Source organism: Sciurus vulgaris, assembly GCF_902686455.1.
Source record: "Sciurus vulgaris genome assembly, chromosome: 3".
Taxonomy (NCBI): Eukaryota; Metazoa; Chordata; class Mammalia; order Rodentia; family Sciuridae; genus Sciurus; species Sciurus vulgaris.
Window position 1 is genome coordinate 136050841 of NC_136463.1, and position 24874 is coordinate 136075714.

Consider the following 24874-nt stretch of genomic DNA (forward strand, 5'->3'; position numbering starts at 1 on the left):
TTTACTTGAAGTCAAAGATCAGATAACACTAAAATATAATAATAAAAATTAGAACTGCCTTGTGTAGGGTGAGTACAAGAAAATTTCAAAGGGCGATGTATATGTTCTTTATATTGATCTGGGTCTATAAATTTGTCAAAATTCTTCGTAGCATACACTAGAGATTTATGTACTTTATAGTAAGTAAATTAAACCTAATGCAGTATCATTAACATAAAAATTCATATAAGATATTCCTTTCATTTTTCTATAAAATGAAGTGTGTCATGACTAAGCAATCATTCATTACATGCTTAAAATAATATTATTTCCTAAACATATATGTAGGGCAAAAAATATATTAAATTTTATTTTGGGTTAGGGCAATATATTGAAAGTGTGATGAAGTTGGTGAACCTAGGTAATATAATAAGGCTCTAAAAAGCAGAAGTAGTATTAGCTCAATTTAGTTATAAAAACAAACCTCAAATATTGTAATAAAGAACTCAATTCATAGTAATTTGCATGTTATAAAAGGGAATTGCTTAAGATTGAAAGGACTAACACAATATTAATAAGAAAAGGAAAGTTAATTTATTCCTTTAGGATTCACATTTTTGGAAATTTTTAAATAAACTACCTAACACAAGGTTTCCTGATCTAAGAGACATTCAGAATATTCAAAACATAATCAGAGTCGATGCAATTCTGACTGTTTTCCATTATGGCTTCTGAAATGTTGCGTTTTATGATATACTCTAAAGAGATCAGTGAGCAAAAAGACAAAATGAGTTCCACAACCTTTAGGACATCCTATGCTTAATCAATGCCAAGCATAGAAAAAAGAGGTAGAGGAAAAGGAAGTGTCAGCCACCTGTCCACTCCTTCATTTCAGGGTCTTGGTGTACAGTGTGTCTGGTCCAAGTGTTCACTACATTTTGATGAACGGTGGAATGGACAGACTGAAATAAGCTATGACGATGCAGAATGGGGGACCCGTTCAACAATGGTGCCACACACTAAGAGAGCTGCAATGAGTACATTTTTAATGAAAATTTTATTCTAGCTATTAAATATGTTGTACTTAAAATAGGAATAGGATAGCTGGATAGAAGTGTTTATTGGAGGAAAAATGTGGTATGCTACCTCGGAGGTTGATCAGAACTATAGTCACAAAAGTGACAATGATCTGTGTAGCTGGATAAACTCTAACAGCAAGAAATCATCATGAGGACAGTGGGAGAGAGGCCAAGCACAGGAGCCGCTGGACGTGCCTGCAGATTCAGGACATGGGGAGAAAACTGGGACAGGGAGGAGAATGCTGAGGAAAGAGAATTGGTCAGAAGTGCCAATTGCTGTCAAGTCGTGAAGAAGAGCCTGCAGTTACAAGCTACTGTACAATTACAAAAATACCATTTGTCTATCCTAATTTCCAATAAAGCATAGAAGCCACCCCAGGTTAATTCGGCCTCTAAAGTTAGTAAACATTTGCAGAAGGAAGCTCAGGGGTCAATACAATCTGATTTTATGTTGGGAAACAGACTCAGAGAAATAATTGTGTTGTGTTTGTGTAGTTGATAAGTGTCAGAATTTAACTACATCTCCTCTGGAGAAAGTTTTGCATTTTTAAATGTAAGCACTCATAAATTAATTGTCATCACAAAAAATTCCTGGGGGAATTTTTAAAAATTGTTTTAATAAATATACCTTTTCATCAAATCATTTTCAATGTCTGCGTAAATTTTCTGTACTGCTTTGACAAAGAGACTCAGGGGAATGAACTAATTTTTTTCCCCCATATTTCATAACATGCAAGTAGAGAGGAACTATTCCTTATTATGACAGTGAATTTACAATAATAAAACCCTCACAAATTGGAAGCTGCTCAAAGTAATTATCTCCGAAAAGAAAACAAAAAATTGTTAAGCTTTGAGGCAAAGAATAAATTAATTGGAGTGAAAGAATTTCTTTTCCAAATTCCAGACAAAAACAGCTTGACACTTTGGAAAGAGGTCAGTATGTGGGTTACAGCGTTTTTGTGCCTTCTTCACTTCCTGCTTTATCATGATCCGTCTCAGCTGTTACATTTCTCCAAAGTATAAAATTCTGAGTGTGAACAAATTACATTTTCTTTTCAGAACGTGACTATATTAGTGTTTTTTACAAACAGAATGAGTTTTGATTCTGCCTGTTTGTTTTCCTCACCCGCATTATACCAGGGAACAGGAAAACAGTTTAAAAAAGGAAGAGTAAACACTGAACCTAGGAACACTGCAATCATTCTAGGTAGTTTTGCATGTTGTACTATTTTTGTACATTGTTTACAGTGTTGTTAATGTCTTCTTTCTTTCACAGTGTGGTGTAAAAAGTAGGTATTTGAAGAAATAATTAATACTTTGCAAATTTGGCAAAAATTATAAATTCGTAAATTCAGGAATCACACTCTTATTTAATCCCGAACAAGATTAACTCAAAGAAATCAATGCCCAAGCATGTCATAATCAAACTGCTAAAAACTAAAGAGAAACAAAAAATCTTGAAAGCAACCAGAGAAAATAGATGTATTACTTACAGAGGAACAATGATTCAATCCATTGCCAGTTTCCCATTAGAAACATTGAAGCCAGAAGAGAGTAGAATATTTTTAAGTGCTAAATGAACTGCCAGCCCAGAATTCTACATCCAATGAAAATATCTTTCAGAAGTGAAGATCATTTTCAGGTGAAGGAAAAGAGAGAGCTTGTTGCCACCAGAGCTGTTCTAAAAGAAGTACTAAAGAAGTGCCCCAGACAGAAGAGACACCAGAAAGAAGCCTGGAACATAGGGAAATAAGAGATAGTAAACTATTGCTGTCCTCTTGAATTGGTGAAAGTTCTTTTAATGGTCAAAAGAAAAATATATGAAATTATTTCCTGGAGATGTATATCCCTATGAGATTTTACACACAAATACACCCCCAAGAGTGTGTGTGGAAGAGGAAAAGAGGGAGATACATTGAAATAACCCCAAATATAGAAGGAAATTGGAATGAAAAAGAAAATGAACAAATTGGAAACAATTGAAATTATAGTTCTGAACACAAACATTAATAATTACATTAGGTTAATTGGTTAAATTACATCAGTCAAAAGACAGACTAACAGAATGGACTAAAAAAAACCAAGAGCAAAAACTACAGTCCAAGTATATGAGGTCTACATGAAATTTATTTAAATTTATTTTTAAAATAATGATAAAAAATTTCATCAAAAAACAATGTACAGGCATGTTAAAAGTAGAATGATAGAGATATACATTGCAAACACTAATCAAAAGAAAGCTGATAATATTATCAAACAAAAATAGGCTTTAAAGCAGAGACAATTATCAGAGGTGGGAAACACTATGTTTTAAAAATATCAATTCATAAGACATAAGAAATACTAAATGTGTGTATACCAAATAACAGAATTTCAAAATACATGAAGCAAAACTGACAGAACTAAAAATAGAAATATACACGAAAATATTAGAGACTTAAGTACTCCTCTCTCAGTGATCAATAAATCTAGCAGATAGGAGACTAGTAATAAAAAAGAATTAAACAAAGGTTTCAATCAACTGACTGGAATTGACATTTAAAGAACATTTCACCAAACAGCAAAATATACTTTTTTCAAGTACACATTCACCAAGATAGATCACATCCTCATTCTTAGAATAAAATTTAACAAATTTAGAAGAATCTAAATCATATAAAGCATGTTCTCTAACCATAGTAGAATTTTAAAATACCACAAAAATTTTTAAAAAGTAAAATAAAGATAACAGGAAAATCCCCAAATAACAGTAAATTAAGCAGCACAATCCTAGATAATGCATGAGTCAGAGGAAGTCTCAAGGAATTATAAAATATTTTGAACTGAAGAAAAGTGAAAAAAACTATCAATATTTATAGGCTACATCTAAAGCCATTCTTAGATATTTATAGCATTATATTATGCTAGAAAAAGAAGAAAGGTGCCAAGAAATATAATATATAAGCTTCTAACTTAAATTCAAAGCAAGTAGAAGGAAAGAAATAGAAATCAATAAAACCGAAAATAGAAAAACAGTAGAGAAAACGAAGAAACCAAAAGATAATTTAATAATATAATAACAACCTCTCAAAACTTGATGTTTAGGAAACACAACTTAAAATGGGTAAAAGAATTGAACAGACACTTTGCCAGAAAAAACAAACATGAACAGAAAATAAGCCAATGAAAAGATACTGAACATCATTTACCATTAGGGAATGGCAAATTGAATATTTACAATAAAAAAATGGATTACAAAAAATCTGACAATACCAAGTGCCAGCAAGGATATGGGGCAACTGGAATCCTACTGTGCAAAACTGAACAGTCATTTTGGAAACAGTGTGGCAGTTTATTATAAAGTTAAACATATACTTACCATATAACACAGATATCTTATTCCTAGATATTTACCCTAAAGAAATGAAAATGTATATTCACACAAAAACCTGTACATGCATGCATATAGTAGCTCTATTTATGATTACCAATAACTGGAAACATCTAAATAACCTTCAAGGAATAACTGTATAAACAAATGGCAATATATCCAGAGTAATAAAATATTCAGCAACAAAATGGAATGGATGATTAATACGTGAAACAAGATGGATGATTCTCAAAAGCATTGTGCTAAGTGAAAAAATTCAATTTCAAAAAGTTATAAAGTCTATCATTCCATTTATACGACAAGCTCAAAAAGACATTACAAAAAGATAGTGACTTTATCACTGATTGACAGTGGTTAAAGGAAAACCTAATTATACAGGGAAATATAACAGGAAGGAGTCTGGGAGTGATGGAGTTGTTTTGAATTTGGATGGTATTATTGGTTCATGAATCTATACATTCATTAAAAAAATCTGTATACCACGTTACAAACCAAAAAGTCAATTTAATTATATACTCATACTAAAAATAAAATTAATATACATAAACATTTTTTTAATTTTTAAAAACTGTTAAAATGTTAGGACACAAATTTCCATACGTTTGAGTATTGAGATTTAACTTGACCCTGGAAGATCCTGATGTACTCACCACTGCTTGCACCTCTACAGTTGCCAATACTAGAATCCATAGGAAAATCTGAAAGTGACAGAATAAAGAAAGAGTCATAACATATTTGTTATTACTTCAAGAATTCCTATGTGAAAATCTAACTCAGTGGCAAGTTTGATTTGCATAAAAGCCAGTTGTTTCAAGGAAATGGATCCTTATTAGTGTTGCATGGCTGGCTTTTTTATTTGTGGGTTGAATATGGATGAAATCTATTCTATGATGTGACTGAAAGGTGAAACTCTTGAATCCTTAATTGTGCATAAAATTTCAGGATTTAATAAATAATTTGTGGTTGAATTTCACAAAAGTTGTAAACGATGAGCATCCTATTACAATAAAGTCTTTGCAAATATAAGGTGTTCACCCAACACTGGGACTTGATGACAATAAGAATTCAACACACCTGATCAATAGTGTGTCACACTGTGCTGGCACAAACTGAAATCTTTAGTGCCTGAGAAAAACATTCAAAAAGTGTGCTCAGCACTTCTGTTAACTGCAGATCAAATAGTTATTCAGCAGAAAGGAAATCTACTGCCTAGGATCTACCTGTTCAAAGCCAGGGCAATGGGATAATAATTAGATATTGCCATTGATTTTTTTTTTCATGATGCCATAATCCTTGAAAATAGTAATGGTAAAGGTCTTTGAATTAAGATAAAGTTCTTCTAACTAATGATAATTAAGAAAGCAGTCTCTGATGAATTTCACTGCCAATGGAGCACCTGCTGAGGGATGTGTACTTAGCCATGGATTCTCAGACACTGCAACTCACACTTGCATAGGACAGAATTACTCCTGTGCTAACACTCTGCTGCATGAGTTCAATTCCTCTATTTATCCTGACAGAAAATAGCATCCTCTGTTTGTTGTTTTTCTTCATAGGTCACATCATAAATTAAACAAGGAGGGGTTTAAGTTATCTTTGGACAATGAGAACCACAATTACAATTAATGACTTATTTTCTCAGCTTTAGTAATTATTAGCTGTTTTTGTTTGTTTGTTTGTTTGTTTTGGCACTAGGGAGCTGGTTTTGTTTCTTTGTTTTTCTGGTGCTGGAGAATAAAATCAGTGCCTGGTATATGTTAACATATGCTCTACTGCTGAGCTACATTCCCACCTCTCTGTTGGTATTTAAAAAGCTATATCCAAGGAAAGATAGCAGTCTGCAAATAAATAAATAAACAGCTGACAAACACTAGTTCTAAAACATTTGGCTCAACTTGGGCATAAACCACTAACTTAATGACTTTAATTCTATTTAAACTTCATTCAGTAAATATATGCAAGTTTTAGGATAATGTGCAGATAGTTTTTCTATTCCTGAATAATAATGTAATAAAATGAATATGGCTTATAGAAAAATAATCTTCATAAAAATTATTGTATAGATTAAAATATTGGTTCATATTTAAAATGGTTAGTGTCCAAAGATCTATATAAAAATGAAAAATAACTCTCCCTTGGAAAAAGAAAATCTTTTGAAAAAGTTGAGTCAAGGAGAAATGTTTTCCCTCTTTTATATTCATAGTCATAATGAAATATTTCTAGGTATTTAATTATACTAGAGGGTGGCGGTATACTTGCCTAGCATGTAAGAGGACCTGGGTTTGATCCTCAGTACCACAAATAAATAGATAAATAAATAAAAATGCTTAGAAGTCAATTGTTAGAATTGTAAAGAGAAAAACCAGCATTTTTCTGATCATAAATTTTAAACATTGCTTTTAGGAAGTTAAATCTAGGAAGTCTACCATTAAAATGATCCTGAATTAAAATAGTAGATAGTGTATCATTAGTAGATTTTTTATGGCCTAAGGATTTCTAGTGGAGGCCACAGAGTTTTCCAGAAGTGTCCTTAGGAACCAAGGAAGGTGAAGAGGCTTTTTCCAGATAAATAGTACTGCAAAGGTACTGAGGTAGGACACTACAGTGCTCCTCAGGATCTCTGAACGTCCTCTGGTGTGGCTAAAGCAGAGCAGGGTAAGCAGAGAGATAAGAAACTGGAGGGGTCAGATCATGAAGGCTATGGTGGGCCAAAGGACTTCAAGGAACACATTTTCATTTCAGAAAGGTAAATCCTGTTGGAATAGGGAGGAGGCATATTGGAGAGCAGGGAACCAATTACCATCCTATGGCCATAATTCACGTGAGAAATGATGAGGTCCAAACTAAGAAAATGACATTAGAGAGGAAGGCAAGGAAATTTGACTCAGAGTAGATCCAACAGCATTCGATACTTAATAGACGGGGGGATGAGGAAAAGGATAGAATCAAGACTGATTCACAAGCTAGACAATGAGGGTACGGTGGTGCTCTCAATTATAAGGAAAATACAAGAAAGAACAAATCGGGGAGGGTGAGGAAATGATGATATCACTCTGATACAAGCTGAGCTGGAGGGACTTGGATTTGAGGAGAGAACCTGAAATGTGTGTTCTGCTATCTCAACAAGGCAGCAAAATGATAATCTCTTCTCTGTTGGAATCTATTTTCCCCAGGTTGCCTTTTCTTCTCTTAAGTCATGTACAAATGGGCTTTCAAAATACAATTAAAAAAACTTTGTTCCTTCAACTGATGAACAAAAGCACAAGTTCTCTGTAAAGTTAGCAACCACATTTCTTAATAGGTGAGAAAGTACAGTATAGAACATGCATGTTCTGGCTTGAACCCTCTTTTTCTTAATGTGTCACTCCACTTCTCCATATGCCTTGGCTTTCTTTTCTGCAAAATGGGAGTATTAGTTATGAGAATTTAGGGAACATTGCCACTTAATCACCACTCAATAAGGACAGGGCCTAGAGCATGAGTTGCTGCTAAAGATCCCTCTCCTGAGATGGCCCTTCTTCTCACAGTGATAATGCTGTGAAACATGTATATTGTGCATTACCATTTACCAATCACCTCCCATAAATATTTCTTTTCTTCTTCACAATCCCCAATCAATGCTAATGTCAGGTACTTGCTTGAAGGACAAAATGAATGGTAAGTCTGAAATTCCAACTAAGGGCCTGAAATCCTAGCTTGAGGAAATATAGCCAATTCTTAATTATTTAAAACTATATATTTATATGGTTCCTCTTTGTCTCCTCTGTGTAGACACCTAGCAGAAAGAAGAAAACAAATATAACTTAGCCAATTTTGCTCTTTGAACAACTTTTTAAAAGTTTGGTGGGAAGGATATAAAAAAGTCAGTGATTAAAATATGATTTAGGGACTGTGTAAGATTTCATTATCACTGCTAATAGAGTTAGCTCTAAATAAAACTCATGCCATAAAACTTAGATACTCTTCCACCCAGGGTGCCTTGGAATATTTCCCACGATGAAGGATCTTTAGAATCATGTTTTTTTTCTCTAGTTCTAATCTAAAATTTCCATTTCTCCTTTCCATTCCATATTCCTCCTCACATCCTTCCTTCTTGGTATTTGGCCCCTCAAATATTTGTAGACTAGAGCTAAAGAAAAGGCTGACTGTTTCTCAGAGAGTGGAGAAATGATTAAACAGCAGTTCCTGCGTGCAAAAGCTGGCACAGCCCTACCAGGCAAGAGGGCCTGCAGACTGTGTTGAGCAAGAGCTGGGGGACAAGTTAGCACCACACAGGATCCAGCAATAACTGAGGGCTGATTATAAAACCCTTGGCATGACCAACTGTAGGTGCTGCAGAAAAGGCTGTGAAATATCATACCATAAATTTTCTTGAATACTTGATTTCTGAGATAAATTATTTATAATTAACAGATATCCATCAGACTCATTCTTCTTTCTTGTTACTCCCAAAGGGATTTGCTCTTGAGCCTGAGGTCCAGGTCCTTTTGAATAAAATGAAATATTCACTTCATATATACAGAAGAAATAAGATCTTCTCCAGTTAGGTCCCAGTGTAATACTTGCCTCCTAGAGATATACCGTTAAAAATTCTATACAATATCTGCATTTATCAACATAAAGATTTCAAAAACAAAGAAAGAAAAAAATCAAGTCAATTTGATATAACAGTTATAATCATAGAAAAATACCAACAGTAGCAACAATTTGTTCTAAGCTTACTATGTACTAGATCCTGGCTCAATGCTTTACATGCTGTTTAAATCAATCTTCACCATTTCCTTGGGATGGGGGCAATTTTTTTGCCAACTATAGATAAGAAAACTGAATCAGAGGAGTCATAGAATTTTCTCAGAGCAACAGTAGATATGGGGCAGAGTTGAGATATAACACCTGGTCAGCCTGACTCTAACCTCATATTCACTGTGCAATAGTAAAGATTTAACTAAATGGTGTACTAAACTAGCTGAATAGCAAAATTGAACTGAGTTCTCAAATAGAAGATGAAAAGAAGTATATGCAGCCATACTCTACAATAAATATAAAATACCTAGGAAGAAAAAAAACAATATGAATTTATTAGTAATAGTTAACATGTAATCTATTCTTTGTAAAAGTATGCTTGCCCTTAGTGTTTTGAAAGCAAAGAAGCATTGTTTCATTTCAGTAAAGCTTTGCTTTGTAAAGTTCCCTAAGATTATTTGTGGAGTCGCAATATACAATGAGGAACCAGATCTCTGTGAATGGCAGGATCTGAAAATCCTCTTGGTGCTAAAGAAACGTAAAAAGTATTGTATTCAGAGACCTCATTTTTATATCTGACTGGAGAGACTCTAGTCATAAGACACAAGGCTCTATTTATATCTGCAGGAAGAAAAAAAAATCTGCTTCTTGAATTATCATATCCCACTAAACCAAAGAGTATATTGCATCGTAGATAAAACCGGCCACATATGATGGTTCCTAAGTAGTTCCAGGTGTCTGACAGTTTGACCCAACATAGGGAATGTAATTTTCAACATACTGGCCCTGGAAGCCAGGGGACCCTTCAGGCATCTACCCCTCCACTGCCAGACCCTTATTTCCCTTTAGCTCCCTCTTGCCACCACAGTCTCTGATTCACACTGAAGGTTGGGCAGGGTGGAGATCATTACTAAAATATGATTCCAGCTATCACCTACCCCTACTTATTTTTCTAGCAAGCATGCTGACAGCAAAACTAATATTATGGCATTTTAACACAGCTCCAAAATCAGGTCCCCTGGACTGACAAATTGTTTCCATGCATGTCCTATTTGAGTGCTTCAATGAGGCAATTGTCCCACACTGAGTCTATGGTGATAGGTAACTCAGGGACATTTAATGAAAGTGCTTCCCATCCATATTGACCATGGCTTTTTGAGAGCCATTAACCTTGCCAAACCTCATTCATTCCAGGTCCATTCCTAGTCCTGGGCCTGAGGGGAGTGCCACCCTTTAACTGATTCTAAGTACCTGGCAAACCACGGGCAGCAACTGCCCTGAGTTCTGCCAGAGTCTGTAGAGCCCCTGACTTTACTGAGTACAAAGGCTCAAGGGAGCTCTTTTACCCCAAACAGTAACAAGAAATAAGTTTCTTCTGATTTTTTTATACAACCAATTCTTGGTTCTTGATTAACATTAAGAACACAATATGTATATTCAAAGAGTGATTAACTAGTGAGGTGACCATCAATAAGTTCTTGAAATCTTTCTGTTCAGCTTCAGTTTTTCAGCTATTCCTACAAGTATTTTCCCTTCCCCTCTGACTTTATGTTAATGTGCATGGGAAGTAATTTTCTGAATCAGTTCCCTGATAACTAATAACTCCTACCCAGAAATGAACTGGGGACATGAGCCCAGGCTGAGCAAGTTAAAAGACATAAGAAGGAAAAGTTGATGCCCAAAAAACAAATGTGGATGGAACAACTGAGTCAACACCTCTAAGAACAAGGTTAATCCGGGGAGGATATGAAAGAGGACCACTTGCGTGAATTTTTTTTTTTTTCATTCTTAAAGCATATGAAGAGTAAAATCTGAGTTTTGGATTAGCTGGTGGGAGTAATATTGAATTAGAATTAAATGACTCCTAATGAATGAGGCTTAGTTGGGGGTTTTAGAGTTATGAAAGTCACAATTAGACCAAAAACTAGTGAGAAACAAACTCGTGGTTGATTCCATTAAATAAATACAATGAAGTTTTATGGTGGAGAAAGAGTGAAATCAATGTGTGGATGATGCACATGCAAAGTATGAATAAGGTATTAAAGACAAATAATGTGCAGAGTATAAGAGTGGGATAAGGGTGAGATTAAAACAACATCACACAAGTATATGAAGATAGCTCACTTAAAATATAACTCCTTTGATCCATAAGCCCTTTATAAAATAACTTGAAATTGTGTGGGCCTGTGAAAAGAGTCCAATAAATTCAGTCGGCCAACTCTATGGCTGGAGAAAGCCACAGAAGCTGATTAGCAGTGCATAGCAATGTTTCAGAACTGTTTTAGTCTGGAATGAAATTACAATTCATCTAATTGAAGGAGGGGGATATTTAAGGTGAAGGTAATTGCTCAAATTGGGTTTTGAGCAAACACATACCACTAACATCTGTGGATTGGAGCAAGGTTGCTGAGATTATCTTGTATTTTTAATGATTAAAAGAAAATGAAGGTATCAGTTTTCTGTTTTCTTCATACAATCTTAAGCATTTAGATAGAGAAATCTGATGACTGAGATTGCAAAAAGAATCAGGGAAGAAAACTCTGTAATTATAGACAAGAAAGTAAGAAAAGAGCATGAGTATACAAAAAGTGGTTGCTTCCACATGGAAAGAGTAGAAAGCAAAGGGTCAATGTGGATTAGAACTGTGATAGGAGCGGACTGAATGGAGAGCTTTAGAAAGGCAGATAAACTATTAGAAGAAAGTGCAACAGTTTGGAAGAGTGATGGGGTGAAATTTGAAAAGAAGAATAGTGCTGGCTAAGGAGTGATTAAGGGTGAGATTAAGAGATCCCAAGAGAGGGGGGGGAGGGGGGGAAAGGAGCTAGAAGATAAAGGGGAATGATAAGGACTGCAAGGAGAGGGCAGGGGTAGGGTGGGCATTGTCCAGACTCACCTGCTCCATCCGCTGTGACAATGGCCTCTGGAGAGATGCACACACCCCGGTCGTACACCGGCAATTCCTCGCAGGCCAAGCTCTCCGGCCATGAGTGTCGGTACTTGATAAGGATGGGCTCGCAGCCCTGCCTGGCCCGCTCACACACAGACTTGCAGGGCTTGATGGGCTCGTGCTGGAAGTCAATGGTGCAGATGGGTGCGTACATGGCGCAGAGGAAGAAGAGCAGATCCGGGCTGCAGTGTGTGCCCAGCAGACCTTCGAATTGCTCGATGGCCAGTATGGCATTGGCCTGCGTACTATGGTGCAGGTGGTTGGGCATCTTGGTCATGTTCCAGGGCAGGGACTTGCACATGGGGATGCGGACCGGCTCACAGGCTGCTGCCCGAGCTCCCGGCATCTGGAGCAGACAGAGCGCAAACAGGGTGAGCAGCCCAGCCCGCAGCACCAGCAGCATCCCTCCTGGGCTGCCGCAGAGCATGTTCCCAGCAGAATGGGGCAGGGAGTAGCAGTGCCTTGGACGCAGAGAGGTCCGCTCTGCCGTCTTCTCTTCTTGCTTGGAAGTGGTCACAATGATCTGGGAGCTTCTCCTCCCCCGGCAATCTCACAGCTTCCTTGGATCAAATTCCCCCAATGGGGTCCCACGAGCTTCACCGAGCTCTGCTCTCGCCGCTTTGGCTGCTCTTTCCAAACATCTAAGCCTTCGAGCGCAGCAGCATCTATTTATTCCTCTCCCTCTGGCAGAAGTATCAGACTTTGCACATCAATCAGATGAGAGTAACACAAGAGGAAGAGAGAGAGGGTGAAATAAAAAGTACATTCAGCTAAGGTAGCTGGAGCTTTGGAGTGTCACGTCCAGTGGATACCAAAAAGGTGCTAGAAGCAGCCTTAAATGCTCTGAAAGCGAGGATAGAAGACGGAGGGCAGGGTGGGGAGGAAGGAGAAAAATAGGGGGAAACCAATGGGAGAAGAGGGTACAGTAAGAGTTTGCCACGTCCTGTAGTCTGAGAAAGATCAATTTTCGGCATGCGCTGCGACCGCCACCAGCCGGAGGGACTGGAGGGAAGAGCCTAGCCGGGAGGTCTGCGGCTGGGACCCGCAGCTCTTCACTCTTCCACCTCCGAACGGGAGAGGGAGCTCCGCCCCCGGGGCAGTCCCAGTCCCGGACGCCTGCTCCTTTTCACAGGAAGGGAGTGGGTGTTGGGGGAGAGGTCTCTGAGTTGCAGGCGATGCTCAGCGAAGCCTTGCCAAGCGGTGAAGGTGCTGTAACCTCAAGCAGCGCCCGCCGAAGCCGGGCACCTCTTCCCCACTCCCGCGCTGGGAAACCTGTCTTTGACCCCAACAATGAGCCCCTGCCCCTGACTGAAGAGCCCACCCCAGTACCCCAGGGAGGAGTCCACTGTTCCCGCACCTCCACCGGGGCCCCTCACTCCCTGGAGGTATTTCCTTTCAGCAAACTGCGACGCCGCTTTTCTTCTGAGATCAGACCTGAGGAAGGAAGGCTGTAGCAGTCACTAAATGCCCACGTCGCAGAAAACAGCCCCCTGCGAGCAGTAACGGAGCCTTATCAGCCCAGAGCTAATGACCACAGAGGTCTGCGTTTTGAATAGCTGAAGGGAAATTGCCTTTCATAAAGAGTAGAAATGCTGTGGGTGATTATAAATAGATCACCAGGAGCAAAGAACCGGTGTTTGTGTTCTTCTTTCTTTACTCTGTAGAATGAGAATTTTTGAGTTTTGTTTTTAGGAATGGAAACTAACAGCTTCAAAAACAGCTTTTTTTTTTCCCCCTTTCTTTCTGCGTTCACTGAAATAAAATGGTATTTACTACCTAACTCTTCTCAACAGCAATTTCTCCTAACACTTGAAAGAAATGTCTACGAAAACTACCCCATATCATAGGTAATAACTATGGTGATAACCCTTTCCATTCAGATGAGTTTAATCCGGAGGAGAAAATAGAAAACAGGTCTCTCCTGGTCTGCTCCAAACTCTATCAAGTCTCTTCTTTCCCTCCCTATCTGGCCACCCCTTTCCTTGCAGCACATTCTACACGGAATGACCTGCGGAAACCCCAGGACTGTGCCCTTTCAATGGGAAATCAGGGAGCAAAAGGATTGCAGGATGTCAGAAAACCCAGCGTTAAGAAGGGAAGGCAACAGAACTCAAAACAAAAGAGGAAGTTACCTTTGCTGGGTATCATTGAAATATTTCTCAGCCTTAATTCAGTCAGCCATTTCTATCTGTCAAGAACAAGCAGAGAAAATTTAAGTCCCCACTTCCCAGTACACAGTGAGATGTCAGTTTCCATTCCCCAGCACTGCCTTAACAGCACTTATAAACCGTTAACATTAGTTTATGGAATTTTTATCTCTAAAATGACCATTAACAGCAGTTTGTGACTGCGGTAAATGTGTTAAAAGGAAGTCTGTTCCACTTGAGAGGAAAACAAAAACAAAAACAGCCTAGATAGGGAGTATTTAGTTAATATAAAAACTTTGCCTGGCCTACCATTACTGTCACAGAAGAAAACGAAGCCAAATTATATAGATAAATTAGAAGGAAAATGACTGAGCTCATAAAATTTAGTGGAAAAAGCAAAATTTTAAGAATCAATGCTAGAATATTTGGGAGTTATTCCAAATAAAAAAAAATATGGCACTGATTTGTGATAAATTAGAAGGAAGAAGTGAGAGGTAAATATAATATTGCCAGATATGTTTTCCTGTCCATCTTAAATTTTACAGTGCAAGAAATGAGTCCATTGTTTTAGTGGCTCTATCACTATCTGAAATAAAGTCTAGTGTCTTTCCCCTGAGCGAAAGTCAGCTCTCCCTTTTGTCTAATATGGCCTTTTGCAACTTTTCTTTAATCCAAATTTGCCTTTCTCTAAACCTAAAATAAACTACATTGTCTTCAGGAAGTGAAGTACCCTTTCTGAGTACCCTGATTCTGTTCATTTTTCTAGTTATTTCTCCTTGAATAATGTTCATGTTTACAAACTGTTCTTTAGCACATCAATGTGTTACTTCAAAAAATTACCATTCATTATTTAACCAGATGTGCTCTACCTTCTTAAAGGGCACGTACAATTTTTGAAAGAAGACAATTCATCTCTTAATTGTTTTGAATAAAGCATTTGAAAAATGTGGAATGACAGAATTTGAAATGCGATCTTAAATATTAAAAAATAAATGTCTTAAAGATATAATATATAATTGGGGTTAATAGTTACACCTAAGTTTGAAAAGCAGACTCTATGATCATGAAGGAAACATGAATTAGATATGGCATGGAGTTTCCAGAAACAGATAAACTGCATCCCCAAAAGGGAGTGCCTTCAACAGGCCTAAATTTAGAGATATTCAGGAGAACACCTGAAGCTTGGGTACCTTGGAGAAATGTGTTATAGATAATTTTCTTATGCTTTACTTTATGTGGTTTTATGTAACCAGAATTTAGCTGACAGTATACTGATCTCTGTATAAAACTGTATCTGACTACAGAAAAGACAGCCGACTGCTTTAGACATTTCCTTATAACCACTGAAATTTCCAACTAGATATATCTGCAGATAATAGGCAAGGGACTAGAGAATTGGAGCTTTTAAATGATATTTTTCATGGACAGAGCAATTAGAAGTCTTTTAGAACTCACTCTTTAAATTTAAGGATGCAAATCAGACTTTTGAGAAAGATGTCATGCACTAATTATTAATATACTAATACCCTGCTTGGGGGGAAAAAAAAAAAAAACTCATGGAGACTGAATTTCAAGACTCTGCAAGGGACTTCACAAGACATATCCATGTCTTTTCCAGGAATGAGTACTCCTGGATCTCTGAGAGCTGTAACACACTGCCCCCTAGAACCTAGTTGAGACTATGGATCAATTTGGGCTTTATAGAAGCTTAGAAAATATAACCAGACCCAGTCATGGACAGTCTCCTTAGACTGAGTCATGCCCATGACCATTAGCATTTCATTTGCATTGCTGACAAGGAAGAAAAGATATTGCTAGGGGTTATCACTTTGAAATAACCATACTGTATTACCAAAATTTAAATTTGACTGATTTTCCCTTCCCCTCCAAAATGTCAGTGTTTTATTTTGTCAATAATCTAAACCTTTAATGTTAAATAATTTAATATTTCTTCATCTGTTTTAGTAGATTTTAAACTTACTCTAGGTTTGTGTTTTAAGACTACCCACATCTTTCCCATAGGGAAATGTGTTGGACCTGAGGGTATAACTCAGTGGTAGAATGCATGTTTAGCATGCATGAAACCTTGGGTTTGACTCCCAACACAGCACACACACACATGCACATACACACACAAATGTGTTTACAATATACATTTATTATTTTTCAATTAAAAATAAAAGAGAAATAAAATGTGCTTATATTCCTATAAACAGGGCTTACATGTCAAATAACAAATGGTAGGGTCTGGATGTATTGGTCAGTTTCCAATCACTGACAGAATACCTGAAGATAATAAACTTAAAAAAAAAAAAAAAAAAGGAAATGCTTATTTGAGCTCACTGTTTTCAGCCCATGGTCACTGTCACTGTCACTTGGCCCTGTTACTCTGGGCCTGTGACAACACAGTACATCATGGCAGTAGCATGTGGCAGAGGAGTCCTGTTCAACTCATGGCAGCCCAGAAGCAAAGAGAGAAGAAGGGAAGGGACCTAGATCCCAATATTCCCTTCAGGGCATGCCTCTAAGGACTAACTTCCTTCTAGTAGGACTTACTCTCTAAAAATTTCCATTACTGCCCAATAACTCCACAGACTGGGACCAAGATTCACAAGGGACTTTGGGGGAATCCTAGATCCAAACTACAGCAATAGATATCTACCAGTCAGAAGGTCTGTCATTCTATAGTAAGTATCAGTCCTAGGTATCAGGGAGCAAGGGCACTTGTGTTACTAAATACACACTTCACGTAAGGCACATAAACCACACAAATTTGCAGACCATATAAGTTCCAAAGATGAGGAAACTGAGGCTCTGAGGAAGGAGGTTTCCCAAAGTTCTCACAGATAGATAAGGGTTTGTCCGAAGTGATATTTGAACCCATGCTCTTTTTACAATTCCAATAATCATGCTGCTTCATGAGCAGGAAGGAGCTGCGAAAGGGAAGTATCAAGTTTTCTGTGAACCTGGGTCTCAGCCTGCATCCTGACCATACCAGTGGTCTGGTATTAGCCCTGCCTTGCCAAGAATAGAACATTGTCGAGGTGTCAAGCCCAATGAGAAGCTCTAGACTTCAAGTGGAAAGACTTGTGATCTGTGGCTGAGATGCTCTGTAGATCTAGTAATTCCCTCAAGTTCCACTTTAGGAAGATCTTGTCCTTTCCTGTCTTGAAGCAATTCAATGAAAGCACCTCACCTGCTAGCGGCAGCAGCATTAAGGCAGTGATTCTCAAACACGCATGTAGGAGGGCTTCTGAAAAAACGGATTTCCAGGCCCCATCCGGAATTTCTGAATAGTGAATTGGGGTAAGGCATGAGAGTCTGCACTTCTAACATTTCCTGGGTGATGCTTATACTGAAGTCCAAGTACAACACTTTAACAATCATCCTTTTGAACTAGATATTAAACTTTGATTTACCCTCAGTAAACTCTTCCTGTGCAATAAAGGTTTCATAATTTTGATCTTCTTTTCTCTTTACTGGAAAAAAAATTTATAATAAAGTAACCTAACAGCTAAACAGTACTTGGGGGGTGGGGAGAGGTCTAGATATCTCTATCAGTTATTCAAAGTTTGTACTAATGGCCTCAATAACACTCACCATACAATCAGTTGACCTTCTGACCTTAATGTACTTTCTTAATGGATCATAGCTCCACTCTATCCCCATTGCAACAAAAGAATAGATCCAGCTTCAAAGAAGTTCCAGCAGGGGCCTTCATATCCTAGTGATGGAATGAAACTCCACCAGCTAGTCCACCCATGTCCCTCCTCAATCTCCCAGTCTCTATATCTTAATTTGAAGGAAAACTCAGAGATAAGAAACCACTTACCCAGAATCAGGAAGTCAGTCAATGGCAACTATACTGATCATTAAATTTAGGAAATTATTTTTTAAATGTAAGACTTTTTTCTCTCAGTTTTGAAGAATAAACCTAGTAATGTTGGATATAGATATTGAAAGATTTCTAGGATCAAAAGTGAGATGTTTCAAAATAAATTAACTGGGCTGGGGAGATAGCTCAGTTGGTAGAGTGCTTGTCTTGTAAGCACAAGTCCCTGGGTTCAATCCCCAGCACTGCAAAAATAATTAATTAATTAATTAATTAAATATCCAATGTAAAGGGATTAAATCTTAATATGGATCCCCCAATTGCTAACAGAACCTTTTTTAGGACTAGGTTTAGTACCTCTCTATCACCAATCAACTAATTGTGCCCATCTGGGAATCCTGACCTGTTGACCTTTTAGCTAATCTAAGAGTATTAATCATCTTATGCAGTGTTTTCCCCAGAGTCCTTTCTAATTGAGACCCTGATCCTCAAGGTGGCCCTTAACCATTTTTCCATTCCCCATCACTGGATAATAATTTCATCTCTGACTAATACTCTTTCCCTTCATTCTTACATCACAAAGAACTGGATCACCATGCTACTCACACCAGAAGAGGGGGATCCACTCAATGCTAACAACTTTAGTAACTGAATAATTGATTAGCTAGAGAATTTCCTAATCATAAGTCTGAAAATGTGAACGCAGACATCTTGCCTCTTTCTTAAGGTATATTTAATCGTATTTCACACACACAAGATAGTATTTTGAAGAAGGTAGCAGCATGAGGAGGGAAATCTCTCTGAAATTCATCCTTTAGAAATCTATTTTCATTACTGACATTTTAACTTATTTTTTCATGTCAGTTACTCACTAATTTGGAAGCAAAAAGCATTGGAATTCAGTTAGCACCACAGAGTTATGCTTTCTTTGATTGTGGGACCCTATATAATAATATCAGATACTTATGTACTTTTAGTATGGATTTATTTCGTACCAGGTCCTAATAAAACTTCCACAACACCCCCTTACATAGTGACATGAACAATTTTTTGAACAAAGAAAGTAGGTTACAAAATAAAGAAACAATCTTCCCAAGATCCACTGACTAAGAGGTCACGTCAGGATTCAAGTCCAAACAATCCCACGGCAAGTCCTGTGCTCTTCATCTCAGCACTACATGACTCTGCATGAAAGCACACACCTCTAACCTTGAACCAGTTCCTTTAGGAAAAGTTTGGTATGTTTAATATGAACACCTATTAAACTGCATGCCAAATTCTTAGATAGCTTTTAAAATAATAACTGTATTGAGAAACAATTTGCAAACCATTAAGTTCACCCTGTTAAACTGCACAATTCAGAGACTCCTAACTTAGTCACATAGTTATTGCAGTCATTGCAATTATTTTAGAATATTCTTGTTACCCTAAAAAACAAACCCTGGACCCATTTGCAGTCACTTTCCATTTCCCAATACCTCCAGCCCTAGACAGCCACTAATCTACTTTCTTTCTCACTGGATTTGCCTCTTCCGGACATAGATATGCCTGTTCATGTCAATGGACCTAGATAATCTCTGGTCTTTGGCTTCTTTCACTTTACATAAAGTTTCTAGGTTCATCTATGTCATAGCAGGCATCAAAACTTCATTCCTTTGTATTACTGAATAATATTCCATTGTATGAATATAATTCATTTGCTTATCCATGTATCAATTCATGAACATTTTGGTTATTTCTACTTTTTGGCTATTATGAATAATACTGCTATGAACATTTGGGTACATTTTCATTTCTCTTAGTTATATACCAGAGTAGAATTGCTGGGTCATGTGGTAACTCTGAACATTTTTAGAAACTGTTGAACTATTTAAAGCAGCAGCACCATTTTACAATCCTACAGACAATATATAAGGGTTCTAATTTCTCCACATCCTCACAGCACTTACATATACAACATTTATTATATTTTTTTCTATTGTCACCATATTAGAGGGTCTGAAGTAGCAGCTCATTGATATTGATTTGCATTTTCTTAATGATGGATGATGTTGAACATCTTTTCAAGTGTTGAGCATCTTTTCAAGTGCTTGTTGGCTATTTCTATAACTTTGGGGGCAAATGTGTATTCAGATCATTTACCACTTTTTAATTGGGTTGTCTTGTATTTGCAGAGGAGGGTTAGGAATTCTGTAAATATAAGTATGATTTCAGATATATGATTCATAAATATATTTTCTCATTCTGTGGATTGTCTTTCATTTTCTTGTGTCCATTGAAGTGCAAATGTTTTTACTGTTGGTAAAGTCTGATTTACCTGTATTTCTTTTTTTCATACTTTAAGGGTCATACCTAAGAAGTCCTTGAAAAACCCAAAGTCCTAAAGATTGACTCCTGTGTTTTCTTCTGAAACATTTACAGTTTTCTCTCTTATAATTAAGACTATGATCTGCTTTGAGTTAGCTTTTAGACATGGCTTAATGAAGGGATCCAAGTTCATTCTTGTTGTCTAGTTGTCTCAGCACTATTTGTTAAAAGATAGTTTCTAGTCCATCTATGCCCTGTTTTTTTTTTTTTTTTTTTTGTTTGTTTGTTTGTTTTCTCTTTGTTGTTTTGTTTGTTTACTGGTGCTGGAGACTGAACCAGGCCTATGAATGCTAAGTACATACTCTACCCTTGAGTTTCACCTCAGCTCTTGATTCCCTTGACACCATAATTCAATCTGATAATAATTTATAAAGAACTTAACACCTAGGTTAGTTCTGTCTTAGGAAATTTGTCTTGTAAAGCCTGTCTTCCTTGAGCAAGCTCTCAGAAATGGTTAGACAAGACAGGAAGACCGTAATTTCCAGATCCTATCTTGAATATATGACAGATATGTGACTGATGCAATATGATTACTATTATTATTACCATTACTATTATTATTATTTTGTGGTACTGGGAACTGAGCAACACCCCATGACCTTTTTATTTTTTGCATTTTTATTTTAAACACACACACACCTGCGCATGTGCACACACACATATTTTTGGCACTGGGGATTAAACTCAACAGTGTTTTAATACTGAGCCACAACTCAACCCTTTTAAAATTTTTTTTTTATTTTGAGACAGGGTCTCCCTAAGTTGTCCAGGCTGGTCTTGAACTTGTGATTCTCCTGCCTTAACCTGCTGAATTGCTGGGAAATACTATTAAGTGAACACAAAAATAAGTAATTTCTTGAACCTAACATAAAAAGATCTAGTCAAGTTCCATAATTACCACAACCTCATGATACACAAAAATTTCTGGAATACATCAAGGGGAGAAATGTACTATTTCTAAAACATTCTTTTATTTATTTCTTCTATAAGGTTTTAGTTTCCAAGGCTCTTTAGAAAATTATAATTTATAACAAATATAGAAACTATTTTTGTTTGGATCCCAGAGAAAGAACTAGGAAAAGGAGTCACATGTACTGACATCACTCAGTCATTCAACCTGAGTTGGGAAGGGAGATGGAGACAGAAAATTAGCTTGAAAAAGATAAAACCTGAAGGTATTAAAACAACAACGCATAAGTTTCAAGTTAAGTACAGAATCTCCATAAACTCTTTGATCCTCTTTTCATAGAGGTTCACATTTTGACATTTCTCTAATAAATGACAACAAAAATAATTAGAATTCCTTAAATATTTTGTAAGAGTAAAGAATATGTTAGGTTTCCTTTCTTCCCAATTTTGAAACTAAAACAATTTTAATTTTTATATAAAATATAATCTGCTTTGAATTAAAAGGAGTATATGTCTTTCTAGAAGAATTTGATGTGGAGTGTCCATTAGAGTCCATTTGTATGATTCCATTTTAATGTTTGGGTTATGGTGACAATGGTGGCGACGGACCCATGACCATATAGCTATTCAGGTCCAGAATGTTGTGTCTAATAGGACCAAACAAACTGAACAGGATATGGAGGAAACAATGAAATTTCTTCTGGAGAAAGGTAGGATGTAATTTCTGAAGACTTGAAAGAGTATTTTCATCTAGAAAAGACAATTCATCCATTCATTCACTCAGCGAACACTCCTTACCTCCTAAAAACCAGATAATTTCAGGTTTCGGAGAAAATGCAGTAAGCAAAGCTGGGTCTGGACCATCTTAAACCTTAAGTTCTAATAAATTTTCTCTACAACATGGAAAAATCCGTATAATATTGGTTTGGTATCTTAACAGAGGGAAGAATAACTTACTCAGCCTTTGTTAATGTTGCGGCAAGAATATTTAAACTGAATCTGAAGAACGTTCTAATGTAGAGTTTGGTAGAGCCTTAACTGGGTCACTTAAAATTTTAGTTATGTAGAAAGAATACTTTCCTTTTCTTTCCAAAGGGTTTAGATGACACTGCCCTACAACTCAGGCCATATACCTCCCTGTTTTCTTCAGACAGGCTCTAAATGTAATGTGGAAAGTAAGATTTCTAAAGAACTGGCAGGTGGAAAATGATTAACTTAGAATTCTCGAAGGTGCATATAAACTGCTTTGAAAAACTGCTTACATTTCACTGACATATTTCAATGTTAGTGTACATTTATTTAGTCAGTCTTCATCTAGTAAGAGCCTGTGTACATTTGAAGTAACTATTTGTCCTGCAGGTGACACAGTTGATATTTCATTTCAACAAATTAGAGGTCCATATTTTTATTTTATTTTTGTTTCTCCACCCACATCATCCACGGACAAGATTTTTTCAGAAAATTGCATTTCCTCCTCTAGTTAGAAACAGTTTTAACTAGAAGTATGTGTAAGACCACAATTGCCAGGTTTGTGCAGCCCTCACAGAACTCCCTGTCACTCTGGGCCACATCAACAATTTAGCAGGTAGAGCCCAGTGTTAAGAATACCACGTATGGTGAAAGGATAGGCAGGGATCTTTACAAAGCTTTACATCTGTTGTGCATTTTGTTTTCAAGCCTGTTTCTCTCTCAAGAATGTGGTCAAGCCCACAATGGCCTAAGATTTTCCTGGAAGTATTCAAGAAGAACCAATCAGAAAAACTATAAAATCGAAATATTCAATTCATAATAAGACTATGAAAAAGGCAATCAAGTAACTATAAAGAAAAGAGTTCAATCACATTTAGAGAAAAAAAAAAATTATCCAAATAGCCAATAGATTGTTCCTATCTAACTATCTCTTGAGGAAACACAAATTCCTAGGTTCTGTTGATGAATGAACTCGGTTTTGTTTTGTTTTGTTTTGTTTTTAACAAATGTTATGTTCCTCAGGTATTCATACATTTCAAGTTCTCAACCTAAATGCAAACATACTTTTTCTTTCCTGAATATAGAGAATGAAAATGTGTTGTTTCATATATAGATCTCAAAATATGTAAATCACACAGTTCCATTTGTAAAGTTTTGCAACTAATATTACTATTATATTACTAAGTTTATTAGATATGATTGCAATAAATTATTAGGAGAAAGTACAGAGAAAACTGATGACTACCCATGAGCAATACAACATGAAGCCCCCAGGCCGGGAGAGAGAGATGTGGAAAGAACAAAGGAAATAGGAAGAGGTGAAGCAGGGGAAATGCAGGAAGGATGCTGGGGATGAACTTAATGTCAATGGGGAAGTAAGAATGCATTTCCTCCGAGAGGACAAAACGCCCACTCTTTCCTCATGACGAGCAACATGGGAGGAGCCTGAATGGAGGAGCAATTTTTCTGACCTAAGAATCTGAGTGCAGAAAGTTCTCTGGGCTTTGCCCTCTCCTTTAAAATGCTAAGATTTCTCAGGTGTCCCAAGTGTTCCTGTCTAGGAGTGGTCGACCCTCCCTGTCCACAGTGGTCCAGCACTCTCCTGCCTGTGTATTTAATTCTTATTAATCCTGAGGTCAAAACCTAGTAAAACCTGCCAGGCATATATCTAAAACCAGATTCTCCAATGACTTTATATTAGTGATATTCATCAGTTTGTCTTTTGTAACTTATTTTCCAATTAGTTTCTAATTCAGTTTGGTATATTTGGTTATTGGATTCTTCAAAAATTTACCAGGAATCTAATTTTGTCCAGTTGGCCTCAGGGGCCACTAGAGTCCCTAGGGTCTAGTTTCTCTATGACATGGATAGTAGTGAGAACTCTGTGCAGGGCTTCTTGGCAATTCATCACCAGAAAGGTATAATCCCAAAAGAACAGATGGATCCTAAAGTACTATTCTTTCTTCCTTCCTTCCTTTTCTTTTCTTTTTTCTCTTCTTCTCTTCTTTCTCTCTTCTTTCTTTCTTTCTTTCTTTCTTTCTTTCTTTCTTTCTTTCTTTCTTTCTTTCTTTCTTTCTTTCTTTCTTTCTTTCTTTCTTTCTTTCTTTCTTTCTTTCTTTCTTCCCTCTCTCCCTCTCTCCCTCCTTCTTTTTCTATTTTTCTTGTACTGGGGTTGAACCCATGGGCGCACTGCCACTAAGTTACATTTCCAGTCATTGTTTTTTCTTTATTTTTTCTCTCTCTTTTTTAAAAATTAAATTTAATTTTAAAAAAAAATTGGCACAGGGTCTTGCTAAATTGCCCAGATTAGCCTCAAATTTGCAATTCTCCTGCCTCGACCTCTGAAATTGCTGGGATTACAGACATGTGTCACTATGCCTAACCCAATATACTATTCTTAACAATATTACTGGTTATTTTTATCAATTAAATCACAAAGAATGAATAAGTCACAGAATGACAGAATATATATATTGTTCATAGGGCTTCAACTCTCAAAATTTTTATTTTTCTCATATATGCCATGACAAC

At 36.8% G+C, this 24874-nt stretch overlaps 1 protein-coding gene across 1 annotated transcript in view; it reads right to left on the reverse strand.

Moving 5' to 3' along the window:
- The window catches only part of FRZB (frizzled related protein), a 29681-nt gene extending 16241 nt beyond the window's left edge, over positions 1-13440 (reverse strand). The window contains exons 1-2 of the mRNA XM_079134562.1: positions 12065-13440; positions 5079-5126 (exon numbers count right to left, since the gene is read on the reverse strand). Of these exons, the coding sequence (XP_078990688.1) occupies positions 5079-5126; positions 12065-12545 (529 nt within the window). The 5' untranslated portion in view covers positions 12546-13440. The remainder of the gene's footprint in view (positions 1-5078; positions 5127-12064) is intronic.
- Positions 13441-24874: the final 11434 nt, after the last annotated feature.